Source organism: Canis lupus, chromosome 16, assembly GCF_011100685.1.
Source record: "Canis lupus familiaris isolate Mischka breed German Shepherd chromosome 16, alternate assembly UU_Cfam_GSD_1.0, whole genome shotgun sequence".
Lineage (NCBI taxonomy): Eukaryota > Metazoa > Chordata > Mammalia > Carnivora > Canidae > Canis > Canis lupus.
In genome coordinates this window covers 13,496,467-13,517,084 of record NC_049237.1, presented here as the reverse complement: position 1 = coordinate 13,517,084, position 20,618 = coordinate 13,496,467, and the positions used below count along the sequence as shown (strand labels likewise).

The 20,618-nt window shown below is 45.0% G+C and overlaps 1 protein-coding gene across 8 annotated transcripts in view; it reads right to left on the bottom strand.

Annotated features, from left to right (window-relative positions):
* The window catches only part of PGBD2 (piggyBac transposable element derived 2), an 85,828-nt gene that overhangs the window by 57,867 nt on the left and 7,343 nt on the right, over positions 1-20,618 (bottom strand). For 3 of the 8 annotated variants that reach the window (XM_038559504.1, XM_038559503.1, XM_038559505.1), the window contains 2 exons: positions 17,632-17,695; positions 6,535-8,682 (listed from right to left, as the gene is read on the bottom strand). In XM_038559504.1, coding sequence (XP_038415432.1) covers positions 6,876-8,682; positions 17,632-17,648 — 1,824 coding nt within the window. In that variant the 5' untranslated portion in view covers positions 17,649-17,695 and the 3' untranslated portion in view covers positions 6,535-6,875. Of the gene's footprint in view, positions 1-6,534; positions 8,683-17,631; positions 17,696-20,618 lie in introns of those variants that run through there. The other 5 variants (XM_038559507.1, XM_038559506.1, XM_038559508.1 and 2 more) reach the window with 2 other exon arrangements.

Below are 20,618 nucleotides of genomic sequence, written 5' to 3'. Positions count from 1 at the left end.
ACTAATCCATCGGGAAAAGAACACTTGTTTGCAGCATGAGTGGAAATAAGAAGGCAGAGCCCTGGAGGGGAAGGTGTGTGCAGGGCGGTGCTCGGGCCCGTCCACGGGGACTCCAAGTATGAAATCCGAGAATAAAACCTCTGAATACGGAGGAGTGGAAGCAAGCCTCTCCCAGGTGTTTATCTCCTGTTTGGGGAGGCCGTGACTCGCTGAGATGGGTCCTTCCTCCCGCCCGGCAGGGGCCCCTCCCTCACCTGTGTGCAGTGACAGACAGCCAGCCCTTGCGGTGGGCGATGAAGTGCGGTACGTGCACCGCCCCACAGGTCACCGGCTTGTCCCCCTTGCCCACTCGGACTCCGGCCGCCCGGTTCTAGGAGCCAGAGGGGCCGTGTCTCTGCGGGTCCTGAGAGCAAGCACTTATGACTCTGCGGTTCCTGGTGTCTCGGGCCTCAGTGCATCTATGTTGAAGGAACAATGACAAAAGCGAGTGCACGACTGGCCCCAGAATCTCACAGATTGGCATAACTTCTTGGAGTGTGGCCTGCACTTGATGACACACTTGCACCCGCAGCAAAGGCAACGTGACCCGAAGCCACTTCTAGAGTTTGGTTGTAACAGCTCGGGGCCCAGCAGCTCTCAGACTGGCCCACGTCTTTCCTGGGTCCCCACACTGGGCCACAAGGCCCTATGTTGAGCCATGACACAGTCCCTGCTCAGGCCCTGGCCTCCGGGGACAACAGCCCACAGGTTTGGGAACTTGGCCTGCGGTGTGGACTGAATCCCACCCCCAGCCCTCCGAGAGCCCAGTTTCCTAGAAGCAGGTCCATCCTCGGTTTTGACAGCAGCCTCCGCCCCCTGGAAGGCTCTGGCCGGAGCCCTGCTGCGTCCTGCGGGATCCCTGGCCCCTGACACTGGGAAAGCCACTGGGCGGGGAAATGTGGTCTCAGAGTGAGAGGACAGGGCCCTGCCCCTCCTCCCCTCTGTGCTGCTCCCCTCCTCTGGCCCCCGGGCCCCCCTTCGAACCGCCACTCTGGCAACACCAAGTTCTGCCTCGAGTGACTGAACCGTTGTGGCCTCTGCCCGGCTGCATGCCCTGACATGTGCAGGGCTCAGGACGTCCCCACGTCCCTGCAGCACAGCCTTATCACAGCCTCACCTGCGGAGCTCAGGACCCAGGGAAGCACCAGGCTCTCTTTCTAGGGAGCAATGGCCCTTCTCATTCATGACCTTGCTCCATATTTTGTCCATCTTCCCGCTGGAGCATGAGCTCGAGAGGGAGCATCTGGTCGGCTTATCAGCTCTGGCACTATCTGTGCTCAGGGCTCAGTGGCTGAAGGAGCAGGTGGGAGGATCCATCCCGCCTCAGGCCTCACAATGGTTAGGGCCTTATTGACTTTGGACATTTTTAAATTCTTGTGTTTTCTTTGCTTTTCAAGTAAACTCTGTGCCCGACATGGGGCTCAAACTCACGACCCTGAAGTCAACAACCACACGTCCTATGGACTGAGCCAGCCAGGCATCCATCAGTCATTTTCAAGCTACTAGAGTGATAACTATTTCAGTTACTTGGAGATGTCCGCCTTTGGTAGGTCTATTCCATTATGCTGAATTATCAAGTGACTCCTCCAATGTCAGTATCGCATCAACACAGATTGCCCCACCTGACAGCACTGAGTGGCTGTTCAGATTGGAGACTGAACTTGTTCACGGGGTCGTTCAGGAGCCAGGGTGGCTTCTCCATGGGCCTTTTCTCCCTCCCTGGGAGGTCATGCACCTCTGCAGGCAGCAGCACAAGGGGAAGACGACAAATACAGGCACGAGGGAGGGGGTCTCCAGCCAGGTCTAGCAGGCCTGCATGTCCACCTTTATGCTCACTCTGTGTGTTATTTACTAGTAGTAGTAGTATTAATTCTTAGGATTTTATTTATTTATTTAAGGGAGAGAGAGAGAGAGTGCACGCGCATGATCAGTGAAGACAGGCAGAGGGAGAGGGAGGGATGCAATCCCAGGAACTCTGAATCATATTCCACAAAACTGAGAAAACACATGAGAGATCTCCATAAAACATACAAAAGGCAATTCCTCAGGCTGAAGGAAAATTTTCTACTTGAACTACAGACCGTCTGAAGGAAATAAGAGCAAGATATGTGTGCACGCATGTGTATGTGTGTGTATATATGTGTATGTATAAATATATATGTAAATAATGCTGTCTATTTGAGTATGAATATGTTAACACTTTCTTTTTTTTATTTTTAAGATTTTTTATTTTACTTATTCATAGAGACACAGAGAGAGAGAGAGGCAGAGACACAGGCAGAGGGAGAAGCAGGCTCCATGCAGGGAGCCTGATGTGGGATTCGATCCCGGGTCTCCAGGATCACGCCCTGGGCTGCAGGTGGCGCTAAACCACTGCGTCACCAGGGCTGCCCTTGAGTATGGATATGTAAATGAATGACTGCTTATGAATATATATGGACATAAAGAAGGGGAATGAACATTGATTTTTTTTTTAAAAAAAAGCACTATTGTGGTTGCAGGCATGTAGAATTGAAACATATGAGGGTGATCATCAAAAGGCAGCGTGATGAATCAATCTAGTGAGTCTTAAGACTGAGTGTTTACAAGTAGGAAACCTGATGTCAGCCACAGAACTGTAAGTAGACAGGAGGCACTGACTCTCCAGCTTGACCACCAACTGAACTGAAATAATGATGTGTATCCGCACGCACCGGCATAGGAACGGATATAAATGTATACGCATATGCAGAACTAGAAAGTCAGCAGAGGAGAAGTAACCTCACTGAAGATAATTAATTAAAAAAAGACATAAAGTTTAATCTCGAAGGGAGAAAACGGAATAAATAAGATTGAAATGGAATAATGAAAATAATTCATCAAACCAAAAAAGCAGAAAGAGGGAAAAAGAAGCAGGGGCAGATTGGTGACAAAAAACAGCAAGCCTCGAATGTAAGTATGATCATGCCTCACGGATTCCATGGAACATAAGTCGAGCAACAAGCAGCACCTTCCAGCAAACGCCGGCGGCCCATCAAAACAATAGCCCAGTCTCTGCTGTTGACAGGGAGCCCGTGCAGACTCCAGACACAAAGTCCACAATAAAAGATGGGACAATGGGCAGCTCACAGACACAAACCAAAGGAAGCAGTGAGCTCTCCTCGTAGAAGCCAAGCTGACTCAAAGTGAAGACTTCCTGCCCGAAGCAAGTGGGACATCTCACACCAGAGAGGGTTGGGGCGGCGGGATGACATGCACAGCCTATGTCATAAGCACATAGCAATATGCCCACAAAGTAAAGGAAGAAATGGACAAATTTCAAACCAGCCCTGGAGGCTTCACACGCCGCTCTCACGCTAACGGCCAGAACACTCAGGAAAACCCATTGCCAAGGGGAGACCGAGCACCTGCACCCTCTGGCTCTACTACTACACACAGTAACTTAGAATATATGTCCTTCGGCATTTCAGACGGAATGATCGACAACACAGACTGTATGCTGCTGATGAACCAAGTCTCAACAGATTGTAAAAGACTGACTTCCCGCTGACTGTGATCCTGAAAACTGGATTTCCGTGGGGAATCCACAACATGGAGACAACTGGGAAATCCCTTCCTGCTGAGACAGGAAACAACACACGTGTTCGTGAGCCATGTGTCGAGGGACACATCACAGGAAAACTCGGGAAATAGTCCAGACTGAATGTAATGAAAACAAATTTTGCTTGGGGTGTAGATGAAAGGCACAAACAGGCTTGCACGTGTCTATATTAGAGAAGAAGAAATGCTGATAATCAGGTGAAGAAGCTTCTCGTTTAAGAAGCCAAAAAAGAGGGCAGCCCAGGTGGCAGTGGTTTAGCGCTGCCTTCGGCCCAGGACATGATCCCGGATATGCAGAACTAGAAAGTCAGCAGAGGAGAAGTAACACCATTGAAGATAATTAATTGAAAAAAGAAATAAAGCTGAATCTTGAAGGGAGAAAACAGAATAATTAAGATTGAAAGGGAACAATGAAAATAATTCATCAAACCAAAAAAGCAGAAAGAGGGATAAAGAAGCAGGAGCAGACTGGTGACACAAAACAGCAAGCCTCGAATGTAAGTATGATCGTGCCTCACAGATTCCATGAAACATAAGTCAAGTAACAAGCAGCACCTTCCATGATCCTGGAGACCTGGGATCGAGCGTCGGACTCCCTTCATGGAGCCTGCTTCTCCCTCTCTCTCTCTCTGCCTGTGCCTCTGCCTCTCTCTCTGTGTCTCTCATAAATAAATAAAATCCTAAAAAAAAAAAGGAAGCCAAAGAAGAATAGCAAATAGAACAGAAGAGAGAAGCAACTACATTACAAATATAAAAGCAGAGCTTCATTAAAAGAAAGCAGGTGCATGCTGGGGAAAATCATAAAGCTAAATGCTAGTGGTTTGAAAAACTAACATAAATGTGATTAAAAAAAAAAAAACTAGGGCGCAAAAACGTAAGCACTGGAGGCATGATGATGGAGATCAATAAGTGCTGGGACAGGCCGCTCTGCTCAGAGGGTCAGCATCACCAGCCAAGTGCACAGTGTGCAGCAGCTAGCCCCGTGTGCCTGGTGTTGCTCCTTAGGGATTCCCCTGGCCTTTCCTCACAGCCAGCGAGGGAGCCACATTCCCAGATTTCCCTGCCACAGCCACTCCAGCTTTAAACCTGCTGTGTCAGGGACCTGTCTGTCCACCGTGGATGCTTCCAAAAACCAGGTATGTGTGCCCACTTTGCCAGAACAGTGACGAGCTACCTGCCTTATGTAGCTTACTTCCCGACTGAAATTCCATCAGACAGACTTGCCTGGTGGAGCCAGGACTCCAGCTGCAGTTCTGTATTCTTTAGAGTTCTCCTTTATCCTTGTGTTAGGGAAGCACCTTTTCCCAGGTAATAATTCAACTCTTAAATTGGCCTTGTTTTTGCAGGGGTGGTTCAATATTTGCAAATGAAACAGGTAAATGGCTACCAGACATGTGAAAAAAAATGCTCAAGGTCCCTCATCATCAGGGAAATGCAACTCAAAAACACAATGGCAAACCACCATCAGATGGCTGAAATGAACAACTCCGGAAACCACAGATGCTGGTGAGGATGCAGAGAAAGGGGAACCCTCATGCACTGTTGATTCATGGGAATGCAAGCTCCTGCAGCCACTCTGGAAACAGTAGGGAGGTTCCTCAAGAAGTTAGAACTAGAGCTACCCTACGACCCAGCAATGGCACAACTAAGTATTTACTCAAAGGACACAAAGCTACAGATTCAAAGTGGTCCTTGTACCCCAATGTTTACAGCAGCAATGTCCACAAGAGCCAAACTATGGAATGAACCCAGATATCTGTTGACTGATGAATAGATGAAAAAGAGGTGGTATTTCTATACAGTGGAATACTACAGAGCTGGCAAAGAGAATGAAATCTTGTCCCTTGCCACAATGTGGGTGGAACTAGACGGTGGCAGACTAAGCAAAATAAGTCAGAGATATAGAAAAATATCATATGATTTCACTCACATGTGGAATTTAAGAAACAAAAGCAATGTATATAAGGGAAGTGAAGGAAAGGAAAAATCAAATAGAATGAAAATAGCAAGGGAGGCAAAGCATCAGAGACTCAACTATAGGAAACAAACTGACGGTTGCTGGAGGAGAGGGAGGTGGGGGATGAGGTGTTTGGGTGATGGGCGTTACAGAGGGCACTTGATGTAACCAGCACTGGTTATTATTGCCATTGAGAATCACTATATGCTACCCCCAAATTAGTCATAAACATTGAATTTTTAAAAAGTAAAAAAAAAAAGTTCCTTTCTCTGATGTTTGATAGGTCCAAATTTTCACAGGTATTTCTTTTAGTCGTCTGGAATAACTCCTGTGTTTTAATACTTAACCCAAAATTTCAGGAATTTATATAGTTAGAATTGAAATCAGTGGGGAAATATGCATATATTTTTGAAAATGATGCAAACCATCGTTTTGGCAGGGAGAGAGATTCCTATCTCGCTCTAGTTATGAAAGTGGATCCCAAAAGAATATACTTAAAGTAGGAAAATATTTAGTTAATTAATTAATTTGAGGCGGGGGGGAGAGAATGAGTCATGGGGAGAAGCAGGGGGAGAAAGTGGGGGAGAAAGAGACAGACAGACTCCCCGGTGAGCAGAGAGCTGGATGTGGGACTCCATCCCAGGACCCTGGGATCATGATCTGAGCTGAAAGCTGACACTTCACCAAGGGAGCCACCTAGTCGCCCCAAGAAAATATTTTTATCAAGAAAATCTTGATTGAGTCTACAAATCTAGCCCTCTGGATAAATAGAAGGCAGAGATAGATAAATATCTATCCATGGAGAGTCGGCTAGTGTTAAAGTGAAATAAATATGATAAAATATCCTTCATCACATCAATACCATACCTATATACTATTGCTCCATCTTAGATTGTCATCAGTAGCATACAATTACCTAACTTTTTTACTCTTCATAAAAGTTTCACAAAGTTTTTGGCTATATTTGATTTTCTTTACTGGGACTCAGGTATAACTCAAAGGAAGATTTTTATCTGAATAAAAAGGGCCCATTGTTGAAGTAAATAAGAGTATAATCTAGAGATTTATAAACACCGATCATTGCCAATATAAATACTAATTTATATTACATGTGGGCATCACAGAAGACAATAAAAAGAGAAGTGTAACGGAGATACGGAGAAAATACAAAAGCAAATAATGAGGGATTCAGGTCTCTTTTTCCCAACATAAAATCAGGTGCTCCATCTACTATATGTAAGTAGCTGTAAAATCTCTTTATAAACCAAACATCCACAGGGCTCCCTCTGGCCCTCGTGCATCACCGGATATGGTACTCCCTGAAGCACTTGGCGTGGACACCCTTCTGGCATTTTTCACAGCGCGTGTTGGTCTGTGAGTGGCAGAGGGCACACCGGGTCCTCTTGTCCTGGTGGACGATCCAGTGCCCAATCATGTCAAAGCGGCTCTCAGTTTCTAGCCGCCTGCTTCGCCTCCCTTGGGAGGACACATTAGCATTGCTCTCTAGGTACACACAGGCCACATATCTCCGGAAGGCCAGGAGGTCCACCTGGGCATCATGGCTGCAGATCCTGTGCAGCTGCCAGGCATTATTCAGGGCGGCATCGATGACATAGCCAATGAAGCTTGAATACCACTTCATGCCCCGGATCTTCACCTTGTACTTGGCAATGTTCTGGTCCATCCGACTGACACCGCCCCCCTTCTCCTGGTACAGCTTCACCAAAGAGGGCTGATGGACCTGGGTCCGTGTTTTGGCTGCTCCTGAAGGATGGCTGGTCAGCCCTACTGGCTCTATGCCCACAGCATTGGAGCAGAAGTTGACTACACTGCCATCATGCCAGCGGCACACGATAATCTCCTCGCTCTCATCGACTTTATAATCAAATGAACCTCTCTTCATTTTCTTAAGTTCTTTGGGATCTTTGAGGGGACATCGCTCAGTCCTATACTCATGAACAGTTCCTGTGGCCTTGACCCCCTTTTTCTTCAAAATGGACAGGAGTTTGACACTTGTAAAAACCTTGTCGAAAAATATGTGGTAAGGCCGACAGCCACGCTCCTGAAGCGCATCCACAAACTTCACCACCATACTGCCTCCTAGGTCCAGACCCCTGTCTGATTTGGTGAACAGCGTGCCCTGTGAGGGCTCAAACCACACCAGGTAGCCCCTACTGGTTGTCCCACACCAGATCTTGTAGCCCAGCTGCATGGGCCTCCCTGCAGGCAGATGCTTGGATCCCCGGTGCCCAAAGTACTCACACATGGACTCTCCAAAGCTGTAGAACTCTTCCAAGGGTGCGTGCTTCTGGAAATTGCAATTCATCCGGATGATGAGAGGCCTGACTTTGGCAAACCTATCACTTTCATCCAGCTCATTGTTATCTGCAAAATGCAGGTAGGAGAAGATCACTTCGAACCTGTCCCTTCTGATTGCATCAGCCACAAGATGATGATGGGAATCAGGAGAGGTTTCCCAAAACATCCTTCTCCTTGGATAGGATATATACCCACTTAAAATCAAAATGCCCAGAACACACTTTAATTCCTGGGCTGTGAGCCCCAGGTTGACATTTTTCTGCCAAGCATAACGATTGGTTTCATTAACAATGAAATTAATTGTTCCTTCATCAAAAAACAACTCAAAGAGGCCGACAGGACTCAGTTCCTGGCTCTTGAGATCCTCTATGTGAGGATCGGATGCAGTCCAGCTGCAGAAGTCAGCTTGGATATCTCTCTTGGTCCAAATACGCCGAGGCTCCACCACTGCCCTCTGTCTCTTCAGGGCCGGCTGCAACAGCTGCTCCTCCTCCTCCTCCTCCTCCTCCTCCTCCTCCTCCTCCTCCTCCTCCGCGCCAGAGTCCTCAGACGAGTCCTCAGGCACCACGGAGGCATGCAGGACGCTGCCCGGCAGGTGGAAGCCTCGTCGGCCACCTTCGTCCCCTGAGTCCTCGTCAGTGAAGTCCCCTGAGGCACTGTCAGGTGGCGCAATGAAGATCTCCTGCCTGCTGTGGCTGCGCTCCTCCTCCTCCTCCAGTGCATTCAGAACCTCGAGCAGCTTCGCAGACTTTGCCTTTGAACTGGCACCTCTCCCAACAGTGAAGCTGCTGCAATGACAGGAACCAAGGGGGAGAGAGGCCACAAGGAGACAGTGTTTCAGCAGGAAACTCTGTTAAAGCATTGCCTGGAGAAGAGGGCTCCCACCACAGAGCACCTGGGCCCCAACAGCACGTCAGACCCAGCACCATCAGGCTCCAGGCCGCGTGACTGAGTTTCAGGCCAGCACATGTTACACTTTCAAGTGCAGGAGTATTTTAGTGGAAGGACCTCCAGGGACACATTCCATTCTTCTCTCTTTCTTAAAGTGTTTTGAAGAGAAGATCGCCTCTAGTGATAAGTCCAGGTGGCACTGTCATCCCCAGGGAGGAACCACCACCAGGGAGCCTGAGCTGCTGAAGTAACACCAGTGATGTCCTCTGACTCAGTGGCCTCAGCAGCCCTACTTTCATCCCTGTCTTACCTGGGTCTTCCCTTTCCCTTACGAATTGAGCAATTATAAGTTTCGTCTTTCCCAAATTTCCAAACTCTCCCTATTTGAAGACTTACTACCCCAAATTCAGGACCTGAACAGATTCAGACAGGTTTTCAGGTGGTTCCCTCAATATTAGACATCTTACTACGTAGCAGCCGCAATTCAGAAGCCAGATAGACTCACAAAACATGGAAACCCCTGCCTTCCTAACTCTTCCTGCGCATGTGGGAACTAACTGGATGTCAAGAGATACTTGTGTTTAATGAGCACCGACTGTGATGAGGTGCTTCTCAGGGCCTGGCGGTGGACGTGCTCCACCCCTGATCTGCCCTGGAGGAGAAGGATGACAGTTCAACAGACAAGGAGCTCTGTGGGACGGCACCAGGTTCAGAGAATACAGCAAAACACTAGGACTGGGGCTGCTATTTCTGATAGATGATGGGTGAAGGCTCACCACACAGGTGACCTGAGAAAGAGAGTGGGCCTTACAGAGAGCTGGAGATGGGGTGTCCCTGGCACAGGAAGAGAGCTGCAGGTACAAGTCCCTGAACCCAAAAGGACAGGCTATCTGCAAGCAAGGAGGCTTCAGATATAGTAACAGGGGAGCAAGGAGCCCAGGACACCCAGACCAGGGCCCCAGGGGTCTAGAGGCCCCATCAGGACATTCAGGTGTGTTCAGCTGTCACAGGAAGCCCTCTGTAGTGGGACAGAGGAGGGCCACCAGGGTGTGAGAAAGGACAGGGTGGGGAAGGTGGGCACTACTGATGTCCTACACCACTTAAAAGAATTTCAAACCCAAGGGAGGAAACAGACTTTACACAGAGGCAAGGTCTCTGAACACCTGCCCTTGGACTCTTAAGTTCAGACTCACTTCGTGATGCTGACTTCATCAGCCTTTGTGCTAGAACCAAGGCCCGGGAGGTCGACCTCAGGGAACTAAGGTACTTCTTATGCTCTGTGTGGGCCAGGAAGGGAACCTAGTTTTCAAGGATACAAAAGCCCTTCCCATGGACCTCAGACCAAGCGCTTCTCTGGGATCAGTAGCCATCTTCACAAGTGTCCCTGCCTTGGTTTGCAGCAGCAGATCCAGGCCAGGACAGCCAGGGCTTCCACCATTCTCACTACCTCACTCTAAACACCTTCTGCGCATGGCTGTTCAGACTGCTGGACAAGGGGAGGAGGAATTAAGAGGAAGGAGTAGGAGGGCGACCCTAGGCTTGCCTCATCCCATGACCACAGCTAGAGAAATACCAAATCATTCTGAACACCCAAGAAACTGATCTGAGGATGGAGAGCAAAGCGCAGAACTTGGAGAAAAGGGGCTATAGCCTGGAAGGTAGGTCTGGGGGAGACAGGATCTGGGGGAGGTGAAGGGGGGAGGGGGCCCTGGTCAGGGAGAGAGGAGAGTGCGTGTGGGAGAGGACATGCGTGGGGCACAAGAGAAACATTTCCCCAAAGCCATTGAGGGGAGAAAGCGATAGGGGCTGATTATAGAGAGTTCTTGGAAGCAGGGGAGCTCAGAGTCTGGAATCTCAGAACTCCACGCCATCCCCATGGGTGGAGCCTGGCCAGCTCTGAAGTGCTCCTGGGGTGGGGGGGGGCGGGGGGGCAGAGGTCCAGCAGCAGACAGCGTGTCTGAGGATCCCCTGGGGCCCACTGGAGTGCATCTGGGAGAGGTGGCACTGCCACTCAGGGACAAAACAGGCAGCAGACAGCATTGAACTACCCCACGCATTACCATAGGAGCAGAGGCAGCTGCTGAGGGCAGCTAACCTGGATACTGGCTTTTTCGCTGTGCTTCACCATAAACTCCAAGCCCCGGTGTGTTCATGTGATGGCCCTTTAGGGACATAGTCGCACCGGCCACAATGGGCAGACCCTCCCAGAGGATTAGTGTGGCTCCATGCCACACTGGGTCCCTAAAATTTGGAGTTTTGAAACCCAGCCAACATGCATGAGATAAAACAGGAGCACTGAGCCACTGGGGGTCAGACAGCTCAGACACAGACAGGGGGAAGGCAGGAATCTGAGGGAAGCCTGGGGCCAATGAGGGAACATGGTTCCCTCTTCTATGATGGCTTCCTGAATAGCTGTGGGTGTGAACACTGAGTGCATGATGCCATTTTTATCCGCTCCTAGTCAACACTGAGGACTTCAGGCAGCAGTACAGAGAACAAAGTGGGAGCTTGAGAAACTTACACCGATCCCCATCCCCTTATGCTCTGCAGGTGCTTTCTTCAAAGAGCAAGTGTACCTGAGAGCCAGAAAGGCAGCTGGGCCTCTCCCTCCCCAGACAACCAGCACCCACTCCCCACACCCAAGACTACAGACCATGGAGTGATACAACACCAGCTGTAGTGGATACTGGGTCTAGCCTTTCTACCAAGATGACCACCGCACACCTAGGTAAAATTCACCACACACTGGACAAGGGCACACTGCAGGCAGGCGGAAACACTGCACAGGTGACCTAAGGGAAAGAGCTGCCAAAACACAGCAACAGAGTACACAGCATACTCCAGACACTTCCTGAAGCCCAGGCCCTGCCTGGTCAGCATACAACCTCTTCTTAATACAGTCATCACCCCTATGACAAGGTAACATAAAGGTTTTCCTAACACCTAGAAGACAGAGACTTAGGCAAAATGCCAAGAGGGAAGACTTCATCCCAAAAGAAAGAACAAAAAAGGTCATAGCCAGGGATCTATTCCAACAGATATAAGTAATATGCCTGACCCAGAATTTAAAACAACATCTAAGGGCAGCCCTGGTGGCGCAGCAGTTTAGCACCACCTGCAGCCCGGGATGTGATCCTGGAGACCTGGGATTGAGTCCCACGTCGGGCTCCCTGCATGAAGCCTGCTCCTCCCTCTGCCTGTGTCTCTGCTTCTCTCTCTCAATCTCTCTCTCTGTGTGTCTCTCATGAATAAATAAATAAAATCTTAAAAAAAATGAATGAATAAAAATAAAAATAAAACAACATCTAAGGATACTCTCTGGGCTTAAGAAAAGCATAAGAGACACCAGAGAGTCCCTTACCACAGAGATAAAAGATCTAAACACTCGTCAGTCTGAAATAAAAAATCCTGTAATCGAGATGCAAAATCCACCAGATACAATGAGCGCAAGGATAGAAGAAGCAGAAGAATGAATACGTGATTTAAAAAAATTAAATTATGAGAAGTAATGAAGCTGAAAAGTCAAAGGAAAGAAAAAGATCACGAATATTGACTTAAAGAACTGGGTGACCTCATAAAGCATAATAACAGGCAGAGCATATTGACTTAAAGAACTGGGTGACCTCATAAAGCATAATAACAGGCAGAGCATAGGAGTTCCAGGGAAATGGGCCAGACAGCTTACTCTAGGAAGTTATACTGAAGGCCTCCGTAATCTGCTGAAGGAAGGTGACATCCAAATCCAGGGGGCACAGAGAACTCTGGCCAGAATCAACAAAAGCAGGCCAACACCAAGACATATTAGAGTAGAATTTGCAAAATATAGAGATGAGGAAAACATCCTGAGAGCAGCAATGGAAAAGAAATCCCTAAATTAAATTACTGGGTCACAAATCAGGTCTTAACCAATACCAAAAGATTGGGATTGTCCCCTGCATAATTATAGTGGAAGAGAAATAAGGTTAGCAGCAGATCTCTCCACAGAAACCTAACAGATCAGAAGGGAGAAGCATGATATACTCAACGTGCTGAATGGGAATAATATGCAGCCAAAAATACTTTTCCAGCAAGGCTGTCATTCAGAATAGAAGGGGAGAAAAAGAGTTTCCCAGACAGACAAAAACAATAGGAGTTCATGACCACTACATTACCCCTGCAAGAAATATTAAAGGGAACTTTTCAAGAGGTAAAGAAAGATCAAAAGCCACAAAGACTACAGAGGAGAGAAAATCTACAGGAACAGCAACCTCACAAGTAACACAATGGCACTAAATTCATATCTATCAACACTCACTCTGAAGGGAAACAGACTAACTGCTCCCACCAACAGACATAGGATATCAGAATGGATAAAAAACAAGGCCCATCTCTATGCTGCCTACAAGAAACTCACTTTAGACTTAAAGACACTTGTTGATTCAAAGTGAGCGGATGGAGAACCATGTACCATGCAAATGGACATCAAGAGAAAGTCAGCAGCCACACTTACATCAGACAAACTAGACTTTAAACTAAAGACTGTAAGAAGACATGAAGAAGGGCACTATAATATAATAAAAGGATCTATCCAACAAGAACATCTAACAGTTGTACATATTTATGCCCCCCAAACTGGAGCACCCAAACCTAAAAATCAATTAAATACAAACTTAAAGTCACTGAAATAATATTAGGAGACTTTAACACCCCACTTAGAGCAACAGGCAGATCATCTACCTGAAAATCAACATGGAAAAAATGGTTTAAATAACAAACCGGACTGGATGATCTTAACAGATATATTCCAAACATTTTGTCTGAAAGCACCAGAATACACATTCTTCTTGAACGCACATGGAACATTCTCCAGAATAGATCGCACACTGGGTTGCCTATCGGGCCACAACAAATACAAAAAGACTGAGATCATATCATGCATAATGGCTCACCACAATGCTATGAAACCTAAAGTCAATCACAAGGAAAAATTTGGAAAAACCACAAATGCATGGAGGTTAAAGAAGACCATACTAAAGAATAAATGGGTTAATCAGAAAATTAAAAAGGAAATAAAAAATACATGGAAGCAAATGAAAATGAAAACAAGACAGTCTCAAACTTTTGCTGACCTTGGAGGAAAAGCTCTATCTGTCTATAAGTGGTTCTAAGAGGAAAGTATACTGCAATACAGGCCTACCTCAAGATGCAAGAATAGGTGCAAATACACAACCTAGCCTTACCCTAAGGGAGCTAGGAAAGGTACAGTAAGTAATGCCTAAAGGCAAAAGGAGAGAAATAATCATGATTGAGCAGAAATAAATGATAAACAAAAAAAGCAGTAGACCAGATCAGTGAAACTAGGAGCTGGAGGAAAGGGATAAATTCCTAGAAACATATAAACTACCAAGAGTGAATCAGGAAGAAACAAAAAATGTGAACAGACCCATTACCAGCAAATAATTATATCAGTAATTAAAAATTTCCCAACGAAAAATCAGAGAGGGTGACAAAGCAGAGAGACTCCTAACTCTGGGAAACAAACAAGGGGTAGTAGAAGGGGAGGCGGGCGGGGGGAATGGGGTGACAGGGTGACTGGGTGATGGGCACGGAGGAGGGCATTTGACAGGTTGAGCACTGGGTGTTATACTGTATGTTGACAAATCGAGCTCCAATAAAAAAAATACAAAAAAATACAAAAAAAAAAAATCTCCCAACAAATAAAAGTCAGGGTCACATGGTTTCTCGGGAACTTTTACCAAACATTTAAGGAAAAGCTACTACATATTCTTTTCAAATTGCTCCAAAAAGTAGAAATGGAAAAAACCCTCCAAATTCATTTTTTATGAAGCCAGCATTACCTTGACTCCAAAACCAGACAAAGACCCCAACGAGGCCAAAATCCCTCATGAACGTGCATGCAAAAATTCCAAACAAGATACTAGGAAATCAAATCCACTACTAGACTAAAAGAATCATTCAGCACAATCAAGTGAGATCTATTCTGGGCTACAAGGGGGATTCGACATCCACAAGTCAATCAATATCATATACTACATTAATGAAAGAAAGGTAAGAACCACATGATCCTCTCCATAGATGCAGAGAAAACATCTGAAAAGCACAACATCCATTCTTGATAAGAACCCTCCACAAAGTCTGGATAGAGGGAACATAGCTCAACATCATAAAGGCTATGGATGAAAGACCCACAGCTAATATCGTCCTCAATGGGGGCAAATAGAGCTTTTCCTCCAAGGTCAGCAACAAAACCGGGATGTCCACTCTCACCGTTGTTATTTAAAATAATACCAGAAGTCCATTCGAACCAGCAAATAAGTCAAACTTACACTATTTGCAGACAACATGATACTCTATTTAGAAAACCCAACAGAATCCAGCAAAAAATTGCTAGAACTGATAACGCAAATTGAGGAAAGTTGCAGGATACAAAATCAATGTAGAAATCTCTCATATTTCTATACACCAATTATGAAGCAGCAGAAAAAGAAATCAAGGAATTGATCTCATTTAAATGCACCAAAACAATTGGATACCTAGGAATAAACCTAGCCAAAGAGGTAAAGGATCTGTCCTCTGAAAACTACAGAACATTTGTGAAAGAAACTGAGGAAGACACAAAGAAATGGAAAAACATTCTATGTTCATGGATTGGGAGAATATTGTGAAAACGTCTATCCTACCCAGAGGGATCTAGACATTCGTGGAATCCCTATCAAAATACCACAAGTATTTTTCACAGAGCTGGAACACACAACACTAAAATTTATATGGAACCACACAGACCCTAAAAAGCCAGAGGAATGTTGAAAAAGAAAACCAAAGCTGGGGCATCACAATGCTGACTTCAAGCTGCATTACAAAGCTGTGGTCATCAAGACAGTGTGGTACTGGCACAAAAACAGACACATAGATCAGTGGAACAGAATAGAGAACCCAGAAATGGACCCTCAATTCTATGGTCAACTAATCTTTAGCAAAGCAGGAAAGAATAGCCACTGGAAAAAACACAGTCTATTCAATAAGTGGTGTTGTGAAAATTGGACAGCCACATGCAGAAAATTGAAACTGGACCGTTCTCTTACACCACACAATAAGACAAACTCAAAAGGGTTGAAAGATCTAAATGTGAGACAAGAATCCATCAAAATCCTAGAGGAGAACACAGGCAACACCCTTTTTAAACTTGGCCACAGTAACTTCTTGCAAGATACATCCACGAAGGCAAAAGAAAAAAAAGCAATAATGAACTACTGGGACTTAATCAAGATGAAAAGCCTCTGCACAGCAAAGGAAACAATCAACAAAACTAAAAGGCAACCTATGGAATGGGAGAAGATGTTTGCAAATGACCTATCAGATAAAGAGCTCTTATCCAAAATCTACAAAGAACTTATCAAACTCAACACCCAAAAACCAAATATTCCATTTAAGAAATGGGCCGGTGATAGAATAGACATTCTTCCCAAGAAGACCTACAAATGGCCAACAGGCACATGGGAAGATGCTCAACATCACTCATCATCAGGGAAATACAAACCAAAATCATGATGACATCCCTTCTCACACCTGTCAGAATGTCTAAAATTAACAACACAGAAAACAACAGATGTTGGCAAGGTTACAGAGAAAGGGGAACCCTCTTACACTCTTGGGGGAATGCAAACTGGTGCAGCCACTCTGGAAAACAGTATGGAGGTTCCTCAAGAAGTTAAAAATAAAACTACCCTATGTGTGACCTAGCAATAGCACTATTAAGTATTTACCTAGAGGATACAAGAATATTCTCTGAAGGGGCACATGCACCCTAATATTTACAGCAGCATTAACAACATTAGACAAACTATGAAAAGAGCCCAAATGTCCATGGACTGATGAACAGGCAAAGAAGATGTCATACGTAGACAGATAGATAGACAGACAGACAATGGAATATTACTCAGTTATCAAAAGATGATATTCTCTTTTGCAATGCTATGGAAGGAACTAGAGTGTATTATGTATGTTAAGCAAAGTCAATCAGTAAGAGAAAGTACCAGATGATTTCACTCATATGTGGAATTTAAAAAAAAAAACAAACAGACGAATATAGGGGAAGGAAGGGAAAGAGTGGGAGGTATACCATAAGAGATTCTTTAGTATTGAGAACAAACAGGCTTGCTGGAGGGAAGGTGGGCAGGGGATTGGCATGGTGATTGGCACTGAGGAGGGCACTTGTGATGTGCACTGGGTGTTATAGGTAAGTGAAGAATTCTAGTCTTGAACCAATATTACAGTACATGTTAACTAACTGGAATTTAAGTAAAAACTTGAAAAAAATAAAGAAAGAAGACTCATGGAATGGTAAAGCTCGCAAGGACCATGGTAGTCCAGTAGCAAGCACCTTGTGCGTTAAAAGATGAGGAAAGGGAGCCTGGAGGGCACAGTTATGTGACCAACTGTTGGTTTCAGCTTGGATCCTGATCTCAGAGTCATGAGGTCGAGTCCCAAATGGGGCTTCGTGCTCAATCTGGAGCGTGTTCTCCCTCTCTCTCTAACCCTCCCACTTGTGCTCTTTCTCTCTCTCTCTCTCTCTCTCAATAAAAAAATAAATCTTACAAAAAAAAAAAAAAAAGATGAGAAAAATAAATCACATTTTTCAGACACAGTGTAGACCCTGGAGCTACAAAGCCTCACCCATACCATATACACTACCCTGCCTGCCTCATCTTTCCTCAATCTCCCTTTTCTGCTCTCTCTTCCACCTTTCTCTTTCCTAGACACCATATGCTTAGTAAGGCCAGCAGGACCAAGAGCTAAAAATGTCCTGGGCATGGCCTTTCATAAAGGCTTTCATCAAAGGCACTTACCTTGAAGTTGAAGCCATGATGAGCCAGGAACAGAGACTTGTCTATATGTGCAGAGTCAAAGAATCTGTAAGACAGAAGAGATCGATTTTTAAAAATTGTATGCTAATTAGCAAGGCAATAGAACCTTCTCCACCATTTAAGTGAAAAAACATGTTTAGCTTAATGTTCACCAGCGGTAAGCAGAGGATGGATTGAGTACACACAGCAGAGGGGGTCTAGTCAACTGGCCCATCAGAGGGAAAAATAAGGAGCTCTCCACCTCACACCAAAACATATTATAGGGCAAAGGTTTTCACCGTCAAAATTACTGGCATGTGGGCCGGATGAGTCTCTGTTGGGAGCTGTCCTGTGAATTACGGGATTTTAACAGCTTTCCAGAACTCTACCCACTAGATGCCAGTAAAACACCAGCACTACTTTTCCACTACTTGTGAAATCAAACATGTTTCCAGACATTGCCATTACGTCCCATGGGGAACAAAACTACACCTGGTTGACAACTCTTATTCTATATCAAGACTACCAATAGATCCTACTGTAAAAAGGAAATACTGTCTACTAGTGCTACCCAATATGGTATGTGGTTATTACATATCTGATATGTATGGCTAGTGTGATTGAGAAACTGAATTTTTAATTTTATATAATTTTACTTAAATTTAATGTAAATTGTCACATGTGCCTGGCCAGTGACCACTGTATTCGTGAAGTCCCAGATGTATAAAGAACTACTTTTTTTTTTTTAATTTTCATTTATTTATGATAGTCACACAGAGAGAGAGAGAGAGAGGCAGAGACACAGGCAGAGGGAGAAGCAGGCTCCATGCACCGGGAGCCCGACGTGGGACTTGATCCCGGGTCTCCAGGATCGCGTCCTGGGCCAAAGGCAGGCGCTAAACCACTGCGCCACCCAGGAATCCCCTAAAGGACTACTTATGGAACAACATTCTCTTAACAACCAACAGGTCAAAGAAGAAAAAATTCTTTCATAGAATAACTTAAGGGGGAAATTAAAAAGTATCTTGAGGGATCCCTGGGTGGCGCAGCGGTTTGGCGCCTGCCCTTGGCCCAGGGCGCGATCCTGGAGACCGGGATCGAATCCCACGTCAGGCTCCCGGTGCATGGAGCCTGCTTCTCCCTCTGCCTGTGTCTCTGTCTCTCATTCTCTCTCTCTGTGACTATCATAAATAAATAAAAATTAAAAAAAAAAAATTTTAAAAAAAAAAAAAAAAAATAAAAAGTATCTTGAGGCCATCTGGGTGGCTCTTGGTTAAGCATTCGACTCCTGATTTGGCTCAGATCATGATCTCAGGATCTTGAGATCGAGCCCTGTGTGGGGATCTGCAGTGAGTGTGAAGCCTGCTTAAGATTCTCCCTCTCCTTTCCCCCTGCCCCAACCCACTTCTGGGTTTTCTTTCTTACATAAATACTTAGTATCTTGAAACAAATGAAACAAGGAAACACAATATACCAAAACATTTAGGATGCAGCAAAAGATTTCTAGGAGAGCTTAATGCTATAAACACATACAGAAAAAAAAAAAATATATATATATATATAAATATCTCAAGGAACTCTAGAAAGAATAGATGAATGGATAAAGAAGAAGTGGTACATATGCGATGGAGTATTATTCAGCCATACAAAAGAATGAAATCTCGTCATTTGGAATGACGTACATGGAGCTAAGAGTAATGCTAAGTGAAATAAGTGAGTCAGAGAAGCACAAATGCCATATGATTTCATTCCTAAGTGTAATTTAAGAAACAAAAAAATGTGCAAAGGGGGGCAAATGTGCAAAACTGATCTTGGTTCAGTTGGTGAAGCATCTGCCTTTGGCTCAGGTCATGATCCCAGGATCCTGGGATCGAGTTCCACATTGGACTCCCTGCTCAGCGGAAGTATGCTTCTCCCTCTTCCCTCCCTGCTGCTTGTGCTCACTCTCTCTCTCACAGAAATAAATAAAAATTTTAAAATGAGCTAAGGAAGAGAGGAAGAGAGAGAAACCAGGAAATTACTCTTAACTATAGAGAACAAATTGATGGTTACCAGAGGGGAGTGGGGAATGGGTAAAATAGGTCATGGGATTAAGGACTGCACTTGTGATAGGCACCAGGTGACATATGGAAGTGCTGAATCACTATATTGTATACCTGAAACTAACATAACATTCTATATTAACTAAATTGGAATTTAAAATTAAATTAAAATTTAAAATTATTTATTTATTTATTTATTTATTTATTATTTATTATTTATTTATTTATTTATTTATGATAGTCACACAGAGAGAGAGAGGCAGAGACACAGGCAGAGGGAGAAGCAGGCTCCATGCACCGGGAGCCCGACATGGGATTCGATCCCGGGTCTCCAGGATCGTGCCCTGGGCCAAAGCAGGTACTAAACCGCTGCGCCACCCAGGGATCCCAAAAAAAATTTTTTTTAAAAGAATAACTGGTTCAGTGGTTGAACATCTGCCTTTGGCTCAGGTCGAGATCCCGGGGTCCTGACACTGAGTATCACAATGGGCTCCCTACAGGGAGCCTGCTTCTCCCTCTGCCTATGTCTCTCTTTCTCTCTGTGTGTCTCTCTCATGAATAAATAAATAAAATCTTAAAAAAAAAAAAGAATAACCTAAGCCCAAAGTTATCAGAAGAAAGGAAATAAAAGATTAGAGCCAAAATAATTAAAATAGAGAACATAAAAATAATAGGAGAGATGAACAAACTAAGAACTAGCTTTTTGAAAAGATGAACAAAATTGATAAACTCCTAGCTACAGTATCCTAGAAATAAAGAGAACCCAAATCAACAAAAATACATCTCACAGAGGAAAGACTAAAACTGATACCACAGAAACAAAAGATCATAGAGGCTACTACAAATTGATTATTGATTATATGCCAACAAACTGCACAACTTAGGAACGGCTGAAATTCTCAGAAACACACAATCTATCAAGACTGAGCCAGGAGAAACAGATCATTG